The following is a 14,950-nucleotide window of genomic DNA, read 5'->3' as shown; positions in this document are numbered from 1 at the left end:
TTTCTCAGTGGACACCACAGCCGATTGAACCGCCAACTATTCCGGTATATGCAGCAACCCAGTACTGGGAAACAACCATACACACTTACATTCACACACACACTCATACACTACAGCCAATTTAGTACATCAATTCCCCTATAGCGCATGCGTTTGGACTGTGGGGGAAACCACGATAATCACCCCCTTTTAGATATAGTCCAAGCGTGTGCAGGCTCCTTTAATGCAAGATTAATTCAACCTCCGTGTTACAGAGAAAGATACAGGAAGTCATTTTTACCAACAGTGATCAGATTGTATAACCAAAATCATACTAGATGAATTATGCTGAATTGTAATACTTATTAAAGTGTTTGAAACTAAGGTGTGCAGTGTGAATGTAATATTATTATTGTTTTTATGTATGTGTAACTTATTTGATCTATCTTTAGTATGGAGAGCTCTGCTGTGAAGTGTGAATTTCCCTTTGGGGTTATTAAAGTCTAACAAACAACATAACATGAAAAAGAACGCAGAATACTGTGTAAATGTGTATGAAAATAATTATAATTCAACATTTTACGACTCTATTCATCATTTCAAAACTATAAGTGACCATGAGAAAACATCATCTTTCAATTCAATTCAGCTTTATTTGTATAGCGCTTATACAAAGTAGATTGTGTCAAAGCAGCTTCACATAAAGGGTCATAGTAAATAGGAACAGTGTAGTTCAGTTTGTAGTGTTTAAGTTCAGTTCAGTTTAGCTCAGTTCAGTTTAATAATCACTACTGAGAGTGAAAACACTGAAGAGCAAATCCAACGATGCGCAGCTCTACAGATCCTGAACCATGCAAGCCAGTGGCGACAGCGGAGAGGGAAAAAAAACTTCACTAATGGCGAAAGTGAAGAAAAAAAAACCTTGAGAGAAACCAGGCTCAGTTGGGCACGACCATTTTAATTTCTCCGCTGGCCAAATGTCTTGTGCAGAGCTGCAGTCTCAGCGGCGGAGGCTGGAAGCTGGCCTCAGCGCAGACTCGTCTGTCTCTGGAGCGTCACAGGAATCAGTCTCATGTTCTCCACTCCTCCATGACCACCACAGTAGCTGCTCAGGATACGGCCTGGTTCAGGATATGGAAACCTTGGGATCATCTCGTCGTTGGTCTTGGATCGAATCAGTGACTCTGCATGTGAGGTCAAATCACCTCAGAATGGGGTTTTCAAGGTTATATCACAATTAAAAAAACCACAGGGAACAATGGTTTAACTAGATTTTTTTATTGAGCGATTACCTCCACTCTTAACTTAAGTATATAAATAAAGTATTGATAATAGACCACTCGTATACGACACAAAATCTTATGTCTTTAATCCCTAAACCTAAACAGGATCTTCTTATGATAACTGGAAATCTATAAAGCTATTTATAGCTCATTGAATAATGAATATATAACACTAGCAACAGATTAAAATTATATTCTGCATTCAATGATTGATGAAACACTATCTGGATTTTTGAGAAACGTCACAGTGAGCTCATCAAAACATACAGAAAATCATTGGACTTTGTAGACCATCATTTTATTTTTAGAGGATTTGGGGAAAATGTACATTTGGTCCAAATGTCTGCAACACAATCAGAATCTTATTAAATAACCACCATAATGAGAACACTTTACAATAACAGTATAACGATGTACTAACATTAGTAATAATTTAGCAGTGAAAATTAAACTACACTGAAATAAACTGAACTTCAACTCTGAAAACTGGACTGATACCGTTTCAATTTACTATAATCTTCTATATTAAGCTGCTTTGATACAATACACATTGTAAAAGTGCTTCAGAAATAAAGATGAATTGAACATCTAAACTATGTCACTGTATTATGAATGAAGAATGAGATAAAGCACGCCCTAATCAAGAACTGACTTGAATAAAGGAACAAACCTACCTTATTTACTTGTTAATAAATTAATTAACTATTAAACATGTACTAATTAATACTTAAGTTGCAGCTAAATGCAACCAACATGAAGTTATGACCTGTTAATGTGTCTTAGTGTACTTGGAGGGGCACATTATCATTATCTCATTCTTAACTACTCATGGACTCTTGTGTTTAAACTGTTTATTACAATGTAGACAGGACACATTTATAGTGTTTTTCAATATAAACGCACATTACATGGACATCATGACCAATATGTTTGAGCACATGAGTGTTTAAGAATGAGTTAATGATAAAGTGCCCCTGCAAGTAAAGTCATGACTAGGCCCACATAAAATCTGTGAATGCAGAAATTCACAGATTTTTAACCCAACATTGGGTCTCTTTGTGTAAATGTGTGTAAATATATATCTATTCAGTTTTTAGATTAATTTCAGTAATATTATTGACTAATTGACTTTAGCTTGTAGTCATATTTTCTGTCTTTTAGCAGATATATTAAATAAGAGACTTGCTTTGTTCACCAAATAAATGGATCTTATTGGATTTGCATTGTAAACATTAAATAAAAGTTAAAAAAGGCATTAATATTTATTTCATAGATTGAGTTTTTAGTTAAAATACTCTCAAAATCATTCTGCTTAAATCCGCAGATTTTTATTTTTTATTTTTACAAAATTCTCAGCAAAAATAGCAAATAATATCTGCCGATTCTGTCTGGCCTTAGTCATGACTTTACTCTGAGTTGTACATTACCATTACCTCATTCTTAACTACTCATGAACTCGTGTGTTTAAACTGTTTATTATGATGTAGACAGGACACTTTTATATTGCTTTCCAATATAAACAAACAATGTATTGACACCAAGGGCGTAGGTTTGCACTTGACATTGGTGGGGACAGGTGAATCAAACACCTAAATAAAAAAAAAAAAAACAAATTAAATAAATATATATATATATATATATATGCAATTATTTATTTAACTGCTATTAAATTATATTAATAATTAATCCTCTCTTTATACCGTTTATTAAGGTTTAGGCAGGTAGCCAAGGGGGGTTCGGGTGGTTCGAAAGACCAAAGTTGGATTATTATTATTTTTGAGTTTTTCTTATTATTCATGTCTGTTGGCTTCAGTTTTTAATTTAAAAGAAGTTTTAACAGATTTCTAAAAAGATGTAATGATAGATGATAATAAATTTGTATTTAAAAAATATATATATATATTAAAAAAATATTTAAAAAAAAGAATATTTTCATATTTTGTATTAAAAATTTTCATTATATAACTGTAATATAAAACGTACAGTTTAAATGCACATTTGTAAATAAACACTTAAAATAGTAAAATAGTACGGTAAGCAATTTGACAATAATTGAAAATATTTTTTGGACATGATAAAGTGTGGTTATGATAACCATCCAACAAGATAATCCAGCAAAAATTAGTTCTTAAAATGTCAGTAAAAAGCAATATTTATACCTCATAATTAAATAGAAAATGAGGCGAATAACTGCAAAAAAGTTTAGTTTTTCTGAAAACAAATAAGCACCCCTTTTAATAAGCTGGCCCTAGGCCTGATAGTGTAATGTTAAGAGAATGTTTATTAACTGATAAAGAAAGAGATTAATAAAGACTTCGGTTTATTTTAGCCATAGTGCAAACATAATCATATATCAGTATTATGCCTATACACAAGCTGTATTTTTTCTGACAAATTGTTTCAACTGAATTGGACATGCTACTTTGAGAGATTAGGAGAACTGGTGGGATCATATACTGTTCTGCAGTTAGTTTTCAGGGCATATTATTCAGACTATATCAGTCTGCTTTAACGATAGACTGTGCATTAAAGCCGAGCAAAACAAGAGCATTAACGCCATTATCATGATGGACTCATTCAGTAGCGAACTTGCGTTTAGCCTATGTGACTTACACTTTCGTTAAAAAAGCACTTAATATCCACCTTTTTTGCTGCCGCCATCGTCGCTTGTGTGCGTCACCCAACACACCTCATTCCTGCACAGGGAAAAAAACAATCCACTGCTTTTAGTATTGCTTGTATCTATAAGCAGCCACAGCCTCTCACATGATAGCAGGGAAAGAAACAGCCAATCAAAATGTCCATATGCGTTTTGGGGGCGGGAGGACTAGAGGAGAGAACGTCATTTAACCTGCGTGTCTAGGTTAATGTTGACAGCGCGATTTAAAAAAAAAAGTGGATTAAATTATTGGTGGGGACATTTCTATGGTCGGTGGATATTGGTGGGGACGCGTCACCTCTGTCCACCCCAAATCTACGCCCCTGACTGACACACATGCATGACTAATGCATTTAAGCATGAGTTTTTAGGAATGAGTTAATGATAACGTGCCCCTCCAAGTAAAGTCATGACATAAAGAAACATTAACTGCTTATGAGTTCATGTTGGTTACATATCAGCTTTTTCCATGACTAAACGTATCTTATATTTTAACAGCTGAACACCAACACAAGAGCTGCAGTAACAAATCCACAGATAGACTGAATGAACAGATGCTGCCATTGATTCAGAAATGCTCAAATCCACAATTAATTCTTAAGATGAACTCAGTCTGATGGAGATAATCCAGCTTTTACTGTATATCTGAAAACCACACTGGTTTACTAACTGATGGATTTCATTGTGAAGCAATTCTTATTCAGGCAACTTTAGGTCTTGCATTCTCGTAATATGAGCCTGTAGATTAGATATTAGTGAAACTCTATCCCCATAACAGCACTGATGCAGCTTTTCTCACTTGTGAATCATCTCAAGCATTTTTAAGCTTCTTGATTCACTAAATCTCCACCCACAGTCAAACAGATATACGGTTTGACTCCATTGTGAGTTCTCTCATGTACTTTTAAGGTTTCTGACTGACCAAAACATTTTCCACAGTGTGAACACTGATACGGTCTCTCTCCAGTGTGAATCCTCTCGTGTTTTTTTAATTTGCTCGATGTACTAAAGCTCTTCCCGCAGTCTGAGCACACATGAGGTTTCACTCCAGTGTGAATAATCTCATGAGCTTTCAAAGAATCCGAATGAGAGAAACTCTTCCCACAGTGTGAACACTGATATGGTTTCTCTCCAGTGTGAACCCTCTGGTGTGTAATTAAGTTACTGGTTGTACCAAATCTCTTCCCGCAGTCTGAACACACGTACGGTTTCTCTCCAGTGTGAACTTTCTCATGAGCTTTGAGGCCTCCTGGCTGACTGAAACTCCTCTCACAGTGTGAACACTGATACGGTTTCTCTCCAGTGTGAATATTCTGGTGTCGTCTTAAGTTGGTTAATGAACTGAAGGTGTTCCCACAGTCGGAGCACACATGAGGTTCAGTATGAATAACCTGATGCTCTTTTAACTTGTATATTGTTGTGTAACTTTTCCCACAGAAACAAACGTGAGGCTTCACAGCAGAATGAACTTGAAGATGTTGTCTCAAGTGCTTTTCCAACACAAATGTTTTACCGCACTGATCACAGCTGAATGGCTTTACTGCAGCGTGAGAGAGCTGATGATCTCTGAACGTGTATTTATCTGAGTAACTCTTCCCACACTCTGTGCATATGAATAAAACTTTTTCACTGTGAACCCTTTTGTGTTTGTAAAGACTGTCTTTATGTTTGTAAGTCTTCCCACACTCAGAGCAGCTGAAAGATTCTTCGACTTCAGTCTTTCCAGCTTGTCCGAAGGTTTGTTCAGTCTGTGAACTGACTGCATTTCCATCTTCATCTGTGAAGAGATTAGGTTATTAAATCAGTGGTGCTTGTCTTAATTCCAAAGTCTATTGTTAAATTGACATTATTAAAGATAAAGAGAAACAAAATGGACTTCAAAACAAATAATCTATAGTTCGTTATATGTCAGTTTTTATCTCAGGGCTCTATTTTAATGATCTAGGCTCAAAGTCTAAAGTGCATGGTGAAAAAGCATTAAGGCTGTGTCTGAACCTACTTTTGCTACTTAAAAGACATATAAATACGCTCTGCGCCCTGGCGCATGGTCTAACAGGGTTGTGCTTATTCTCTTCATGAGTTCTGGGTGTGTTTTGAGCATAACGTGCAATAAAAGAATCAGAGTCTCATATCTCATTCCCTTTAAGAGTCAGCTGCATCGCTGCATGGTGCATTTGCTATTTACATGGTGGACTTTGTAAGGGTAAAAACTGAACGCTTCACTAGTGAGAAAACAGTTAAACATAGGATAAAGAACGAGCCTCCTCCATTCAGCCTCTTTACTTTCTCTTTACTTTACTTTTACTCTTTACTCCTTTAGTTTGGTGGAGTGAGAAAACGGTGGAAACCGGGGGCTCGCCTGGTGATTTCCAAAAATCTATTTATTTTTATTAAACCATAAGAATTACCATATTTTATCCATAACCTACCTAAAAGCAAAAATATTTTTTTATAGTTACTATATACTTTATAGATACTATAGTAGCTTATAGTTACTAGTTCTATCGGATTGAAACCGCTGGAGGTAAGTACATCATATTAAAGACACAGCATTAGCATCAGATGCAGCAGATTGATTTTATAATACCAGGGTAAACCTTCTGGCACATTTACAGCACTGACATACATAAAAAAAAATAAACGAAGAATAGACGTGGGTCTATTAGTGTGTCTGCACCATTGCATGCAGGTTTTCTGTATGTATAACCACCTCAGAGGATATTGTGGGCCGCGAGTCATTGGCATTGTTATTTTGGGGGTCGAGGGCTGAAAAGTTTGGGAACCCCTGCCTTAAAATAGCAACGCGCCATCAATGCACCTTAACACACCTCCTTTATGGACTGGAACACCCATGAGTCCAGGGGCTAGTGGACATTTTAATAGTGGGGGGGACGGTTGTGTGAGATCATACGTTTATATAATTATTAATCACCTGTTTCTAAATGGTCTGTCTCTAAAAGCGAGGGGGACGTATCTCCCCTGTCCCCCCCCGATTACTACGCCCCTGCATGAGTCCACAAAGGGGCGCAAATTAATTAACTATTTAAACAACGTGGCACAAAACAAAAGAATTACTGTTGAGCTTGTCTTAAAATAGCAAAAAATCATGCCAAACACATCTTGCGCCTTATTGCGCCGGTTGTATGATAGTGCCCTTAAATTTTTTCATCATTCAAATAAACAGAATAAATAAAAACACAAACCTATTGCCTCCTCTGTCTCTTCCTCTTTTATTCTGCAGGGTTCTTCCTTAATCTCCATCTTTACTATAGTATGTCAGTTGTTTCTCCTGCTGTGATTCCTCCTGTTTGCTGCTGCTTCTTCTTCCGCTGTGGGACGTGACTGCAGAGAATAGGTGTGCCAAAGATTGTTGTTTATTTCAACAGTATAATGGCTGTGTGTGAATTGAGCTCATTTAGCAGCTACTTCACACACTTTACATTCACTCTCAATCATTTAGTGCTGCATAAGTGCTAAAACAGTCATTCAGAATCCTGAAATTAAATCCATCCAATTGTTTTACTTTAATAGCTGCTAAAGTTTGCTGCATAATTTCCCATTAAACTGAATTAGTCAGTTTTTGGGTTATGAACTGATAAACAAAGCAGAAAATGATGCAATATTTTGACTATGTTATTTGATTAATAGGAGGTAAAAGATATGTACGGGCAAAATTAAGATATTAACCTAATATTTCACTTACACAACCAGAAATTGTAAATATAAACGTTGTCAAGATTCCTGCCCTGGAAATAATGCTTTACCTTCTGTTTTTACGTCTCTTCTGTTTAAATAGTTATGAGTTTTGTCTGTTTATGTTACGCTGGGTGTTTCTGACAGTCTGATCTATTATCACAGCCCACAACAAGACACTTATTGATCGTTTTCAGCAGCAATAATCCCCCCTGTTATAGACTCACTAAAATAAGCTGACCCTTTTAAATGTAGATCACTCCTAAAGCAAATAATAACTTGAAAATACTTACAATAATGTGATAAAACAGCAGATTTAGAGAATCACAAACGTTTGTTTCGCTCCTTTTGTTTACACTCTTGCGCTCTCTTCTTCTTCTCGTAGACTCGAATGCTCGTCACACTTCGGTGCTCGAGCGCCACCACTGGCGTAACCTTCGTCTTCGTGGCTTCCACCCCCTATCGCCATCCGTTCTTCTCTTTAAATATCATCCTCCTTCTCATACCATGATCATTTTCATCTGACCCATTCACTTACCAGTCCATGCCTATCGCTTTCCTACGAGATTGCATTCTCGTAAGATCTTTTTTCAGCTTGTTTGGATCCTGTAGTATTTCTGTTTGCTTCGGTCTGCCGCCCAACCATAGGTGCCGCCATCTTCCCCTCGAGCCACTGGCGCAACTCGATACCATCGTAAACTGTCTAAACTTCATAATTCGTATATATAAGTTTCTACCAGAAACACAAGTTTCGTTCACAAATGTTTGGAAATTTGTTTTGTTGATTAAAGAGGTGTGTCATTGCAGGATTTACCCTGCTGACAAATCCTAGGCAGGTTGGCTGGTTTTACCTGGTCGACCAGGCTGGTTTTAGAGGGGTTTTGGCAACTTCCAGGCTGGTTTCCAGCCTGGTCTTAGCTGTTCAGGCTGGGAGACCACCAGCTAGCTTGATCGGCCTAGTCAGGCTGGGAGCCCAGCCTAAACCAGCTATGTCCAGCTTAAACCAGGCTGGTCAAGCTGGTTTTAGCTGGTCATTTTCCAGCCTGATCAGCGAAGACCAAGCTGGAAATAGCTGGAAACCAGCCTGGAAATGGCCAAAACCCCTCTAAAACCAGGCTGGTCTACCAGCTAAAACCAGCCAACTAGCCTAGGCTGGTTAAAGCTGGATTTTTCAGCAGGGTAGAATTAAACTCAAAAAGTCAGCTTGTGGGTTTGGCAGAAACAAACATCACTGTTTATTTAATTGTTTTGACACATTTCGTGAACCACAAGGGATCCAAATGTGGCTGAATTGAACATAAACAGCAATCTAGATAAACTATTGTCAAACTTCATACTGAAACAGATTATATTAATGATTTCGAGAACATTCAGGCAGACGGTTCTACAGCATCCAGTTACACACCAGCCGACTGAAGGAAAGCTTCTTCCCACAGACTCATCAGGCTGATGAACATTTAACACACCTCACACAAACTCTTTCCATACCCCTCACTGCATACCATCAAGGTGTAGCATGCACTGTACTTTAACCAATCCTTACTTAATACAATATTGCCAATATTAACTTTCCACCAACAGTCTCACCAACAGACTGTGTACACCTATTTATTCTTTGCTACGTATTACTGTCAAGATTGCCTATTGTATATTGTTTTGTTTTCTGGGAGTATGTCATTGTATTTTGCACTGTCTGGAGCCAGCACTTTCCCAGAGATGGGTTGCAGCTGGAAGGGCATCCACTGCGTAAAACAAATGCTGGATAAGTTGGCGGTTCATTCTGCTGTGGCGACCCTGGATTAATAAAGGGACTAAGCTGACAAGAAAATGAATGAATGATGGAGCCAGCACTTAAGCTTTTCACAGTACACATGCTGCTGATGATGTGACAATAAGAGTGATTTGATTTGTTTCCCAGAGATGGGTTGCAGCTGAAAGGGCATCCGCTGCGTAACACATATGCTGGATAAGTTGGCAGTTCATTCCGTTGTGGCGACCCCAGATTAATAAAGGGACCAAGCCGAAAAAGAAAATGAGTGAATGAATGATTTGAAAACATTTTGATGGTGTAATAATTGTCTTCTTCTAATTTCATCTAATACCAAACGGTTCAATAGCTTTAATAACTTACTTTGTTTTACAGTACTGTATAATGTTGAGTACAATGTTAAAAACCTGTTTACATCTGTTCAATATGACTCACTTTATTTTAATGGTCCCTTTAATGCATTTTGTTGAATTTAAGTTACATTGCATCTGCATGCCAACTAATTCTCATTAGATTATAAGTAGACTGTTAGGTTGGGGTTAGGGTTAGTGTAAATTGACATGTACTTGCAAAGTTCACTTATATTTAAAAATCTTATAGACATATTAAAACATTAGTCATTTGATGAAATGTTAAAAGAATTGTTATATATTAGATATTACTTGTTATATATTACTTTGAGTAATATTTACAACAGATACTTTTACTCTACTTACACTACATTTTTAGGCAAGTAATGGTAGTTTTACTTGATTTTTCAGTACTCTTTTCACCACTGCAAATGCCTCATGTAATATGGTTTGCTTATTTCTCATAGTTAGGCCCACACGGAATCTGTGCGCGCAGAACTCCACAGATTTTTAACCCATCATTAATTCTGTTTATTTTCTTAAGTAAATGTGTTTAAATCTATATTTACTCAGTTTTAGAATTAATTACAGTCTGATTTATTAGTATCTGATTTATTTACAATGCAGTTTGTACAGTAATATTTTCTGTCTTTTACTAGATCTATTATATGAGAGACTTGCTTTGTTTACCAAATAAAGTGAATCTAATTGGATTTGCATTTTAAACATTAAATAAAAGTTATTTTACATATTAAGGTTTTAGTTATTATACTCCAAAAATAATTACGCAGAAATCCGCAGATTTTTACCAAAAGTCTGCTCAGAAATACCCCAAAAAAGTCTGCAGATTCCGTCTGGCCCTACTCATAGTTGTAAAATTTACAGTCGGTGTAAAAAAAACATTTTAACAAGGCATTTAGTAAATGATGGCGACGCAGTGGCGCAGTAGGTAGTGCTGTCGCCTCACAGCAAGAAGGTCGCTGGTTCGAGCCTTGGCTGGGTCAGTTGGCGTTTCTGTGTGGAGTTTGCCTCCCTGCGTTCGCGTAGGTTTCCTCCTGGTGCTGCGGTTTCCCCCACAGTCCAAAGACATGCGGGTGAATTGGGTAGGCTAAATAGTCCGTAGTGTATAAGCGTGAATGGTTGTGTATGGATGTTTCCCAGAGATGGGTTGCAGCTGGAAGGGCATCCGCTACGTGAAACATATGCGGGATAAGTTGGCGGTTCATTCCGCTGTGGCGACCCCAGATTAATAAAGGGACTAAGCCGAAAAGAAAATGAATGAATGAATTTAGTAAATGAGCTTCTTAGATGAGCTCAGTCTGATGGAAATAATTACAGCTTTTACAGTATATCTGTATATTGACACAATTTACCAGCGCGTGATGGATCTGATTCTGAAGCAGGTCTTATTCAGGAACCTTTGAGCAAATTTTATGAGTTCATAGGTAAGATAATTGAGCAAAACTCTTGCTGCATTAAGAGCATTGCTGCTGCTTTCCTCCAGTGTGATGAACTTTCTGATGAACCTCCAAGGATTTCGCAATGGTAAAACTTCTCGCATGATGAGCACTGATACGGCTTTCCTCAAGTGTGAGTTCTCTCGTGAGCTTTCAGTGATTCTGAATAAGGGAAACTCTTTGCGCAGTATGAACACGTGTACGGTCTCTCTCCGGTGTGAACCCTCTGGTGCCTTTTTAACTTAGCCATTGTTCCATAACTTTTCCCACAGAAACACATGTGAGGCTTCACATCAGCGTGAACGGGAAGGTGTCGCTTTAAGTATGCTGCATTTATAAATGTTTTATCGCACTGATCACAGCTGAACAGCTTTACTCCAGAGTGAGAGAGCTGATGATCTTTGAGAGTGTTTTTGTGTGCGAAACTCTTTCCGCATTCGGTGCATGAGAAAGCTTTCTCTCCTGTGTGGATCTTCATGTGCACATTCAGATTTCCTTTATCTGAGTAACTCTTTCCACATTGAGAGCAGGTGTACGGTTTCTCTCCAGTGTGAATCCTCTGGTGTGTATTTAAGTTACTAGTCGTACCAAAACTCTTCCCGCAGTCTGAACACACGTAGGGTTTCTCTCCAGTGTGAACCTTCTCATGCGCTTTCAGGCCTCCTGGTTGTGTGAAACTCTTCTCACAGTGTGAACACTGATACGGTTTCTCTCCAGTGTGAATATTCTGGTGTCGTCTTAAGTTGGTTAATGAACTGAAGGTGTTCCCACAGTCCGAGCACACATGAGGTTCAGTGTGAATAACCTGATGCTCTTTTAACTTGTATATTGTTGTGTAACTTTTCCCACAGAAACACACGTGAGGCTTCACAGACGAATGAACTTGAAGATGTTGTCTCAAGTGCTTTTCCAACACAAATGTTTTACCGCACTGATCACAGCTGAATGTCTTTATATCAGAATGAGAGAGCTGATGATCTCTGAACGTGTATTCATCCGAGTAACTCTCCCCACACTCAGTGCAGCAGAAAGATTCTTCGACTTCAGTCTTTCCAGCTTGTCCGAAGGTTTGTTCAGTCTGTGAACTGACTGCATTTCCATCTTCATCTGTGAAAAGATTAGGTTATTAAATCAGTGGTGCTTGTCTTAATTCAATCCAAAATCATTTAATTAAATTGTCAATATTAAACAAGGATAAAAAGAAACAAAAAGGACACGAAATAATCTATAGTTTATGTCATCTTAATGTTTTTCATCAGTTAAATAAACAGAATAAATAAAAACACAAACCTATTTGTTCCTCTGTCTCTTCCTCTTTTATTCTGCAGGGTTCTTCCTTAATCTCCATCTTTACTATTGTATGTCAGTTGTTTCTCCTTCAAAACCTAGTAAGCTAGACATGTAGAAAGGGTTAAATCACGTTGTCTTCTCGGGTCCTCCATCCCACAAATACATTTCAAGAGTTCACACGTAGCTGATGATTTATAATAAGTCCCGGGAGAGAGCCCTGAGCTCATAAGATCCTCGAGCTTGGGGCTCCCTCCCGTTTGCAATGCGAAAGGGGAGTTTGAGCTCAGGTAGATCTCGATGAACTCTCCCCCGCTTAGTTAAGTGACGGATATGGATGACTGAGGAGAGGTGTACACGCTAAGAGCTTGACTATGGCATCAATTTTGTTTGTTCGATTTACTTAGGGTGTTATTTGGACTGTGGGAGGAAACCGGAGAACCTGGGGAAAACCCACGCGAGCACGGGGAGAACAAGCAAAACTCCGCACAGAAATGTCCTCTGGTTTAGTAGGGACTTTAACCAGAGACATTCTTGTTGTGAGACAACAGTGTTAATCACTGGGCCGGAGGGGAGGGGAAATAGGGGGGGGGGGGTAATTACATTTAGATGAGAGAAGGGCCAAAACAAGGACATATTCCAGTCCTCCTTCATTGTACAAGACGTGGACAAATGTAGCTACTTTTCAAAGAGTCAAGATTTTAAAGTCAATTTGGCGTGGAGTCCACCATAATAATAATATTTTAATTATTAATGCAATTACTCGAAATTTAGTTTCGATTTTGGCTTTGAAAAAAAATGGTTAAATTGCATCACATGTCTCTAAATTTCTCTTTATTCACACCTCCTCAAAGCCAGATTGAGGTACGATCATGTAAATTGTCTTTAGCAGCATGGGATGTGTTATATTAATTGTTATTCATATCATTAAGCGTTTAAAGCCTTTGTTCATGTTTTTAAAAGCTCAAAAGAGAATTTATGCTAATCTATGCATGCGCTATATGTTTTACATTCACTCCCAGTCATCTAGGTGCTCATTCAGAAAGCAGTCAATCAATCCAACTGTTTTACTTTAGTAGCTGATAAAGATTCCTGCATGATTGCTCATTAAACTGAACTAGTCAGTTTGTAAGCTGATAAAGAAAGCAGAAAATGCTGCAATATTTGGACTATGTTGTTTACTTAATAGGTGGTAAATTATATGAATGGGCGAAATTAAGATATCAGCCTAATATTTCACCTACACAACCAGAAATTATAAAAAACAAATAAAAATGTTGCCCTGGAAATAACTCTTTTAGCCAGTTTTTTTGCCTCTTCTGCTTAAATTGTAATAAGTTTTGGCTGTATGTTGTACTCTGAATGTTTATTTACGGTCTGATTTATTATTGCAGCCCAAAAACATGACACTAATCGATCGTTTTCAGCAGCAATAATCACCCGTGACATATACTCAAAATAAACTGACCCTTTTAGATGTAGATCTCTCCTTAAAGTAATAATAAACTGATTATACTTACAACAGTGTGATAAAACTGCAGATTTAGGGAATCATAAACAGCTGTTCCACTCCTTTTGTTTACGTTCTTGCGCTCTCTTCTTCTTCTCGTTGACTCAGATGTTGGTCATTGTGTCCAGATCTCGAGCGCCACAACTGGCGATTACCATCGTAAACTGTCTAAACTTCAGAATTCGGATATGAGATAATATCGATCAGAAACACAATTTTCATTCACAAATGTTTCAGAAGCAATATTTTGTTGATTATTATAGTTTCATGTCATAATTTGACACGACTGATAAAGTCAGTTAGTGGGTTCGCCAGTTCTGGCATAAACAAACATCGTATGTACTTACTTATTTACATTATGAGACATTTCGTGAACAACGAGGGATGCAAATACGGCTAAAACGAACATAAACAGCAAGATTAACTGCTAAACTAATGTAAAACTTCACACAAAAACAAATGATACTGATTTTGAGAACAATAGCCTATGTTTTGATGCTATCATAATTAAACAGTACTGTATAATATTGAGTACAATGTTAAAACTATTTGTTTACATTTGTTCAAATACAATTTGGTTCGCTTTTTATTTCTCATAGTTACACAATTTACAGTCAGTGTAAAAAACCTTTCACAGGGCATTTAGTAAATGAGTTTATTACTGAAATGAAATGGTTTTGGCTATTTCCAGGCTGGTTTCCAGCCATTTCCAGCCTGGTCCTAGCTGGTCAGGGTGGAAAATGACCAGCAAAAACCAGCTTGACCAGCCTAGCCAGGCTGGAAATGGCTGGAAACCAGCCTGGAAATGGCTAAAACCCCTCTAAAACCAGGCTGGTCAACCAGCTAAAGCCAGCCTAGGCTGGTTTAAGCTGGATTTTTCAGCAGGGTAATAAACCTGTTTTGTAATAAAACCCTATTAGTCAAGTCAAGTAGAGCTTTATTGTCATACCTACATCTGTGGACA

The 14,950-nt window shown here is 37.6% G+C and overlaps 1 protein-coding gene across 3 annotated transcripts; it reads right to left on the bottom strand.

The window, feature by feature from the left end:
• Positions 1-3,274: 3,274 nt before the first annotated feature.
• LOC130214294 (gastrula zinc finger protein XlCGF8.2DB-like) lies at positions 3,275-14,084 on the bottom strand. Of its 3 annotated transcripts, none has more exons than XM_056445901.1 (3): positions 13,997-14,079; positions 7,125-7,263; positions 3,275-5,698 (listed from the first exon to the last, which is right to left on the bottom strand). In XM_056445901.1, the coding sequence occupies exons 2-3, from the start codon at positions 7,180-7,182 to the stop codon at positions 4,743-4,745; spliced, it is 1,014 nt and encodes a 337-aa protein (XP_056301876.1). In that variant the 5' UTR covers positions 7,183-7,263; positions 13,997-14,079; the 3' UTR covers positions 3,275-4,742. The 3 variants fall into 3 exon arrangements, with proteins under 3 accessions (XP_056301876.1, XP_056301875.1, XP_056301874.1); XM_056445900.1 differs by lacking the exon at positions 13,997-14,079 and adding an exon at positions 7,908-8,027; XM_056445899.1 differs by lacking the exons at positions 3,275-5,698; positions 7,125-7,263 and adding exons at positions 8,819-12,296; positions 12,480-12,582 and having other exon boundaries at positions 13,997-14,084.
• Between the last annotated feature and the right edge of the window lie 866 nt (positions 14,085-14,950).

Source organism: Danio aesculapii, chromosome 21 (genome assembly GCF_903798145.1).
Source record: "Danio aesculapii chromosome 21, fDanAes4.1, whole genome shotgun sequence".
NCBI lineage: Eukaryota > Metazoa > Chordata > Actinopteri > Cypriniformes > Danionidae > Danio > Danio aesculapii.
The sequence above is the reverse complement of the archived record's forward strand: the minus strand, read 5'-3'. Positions and strand labels throughout refer to the sequence as shown.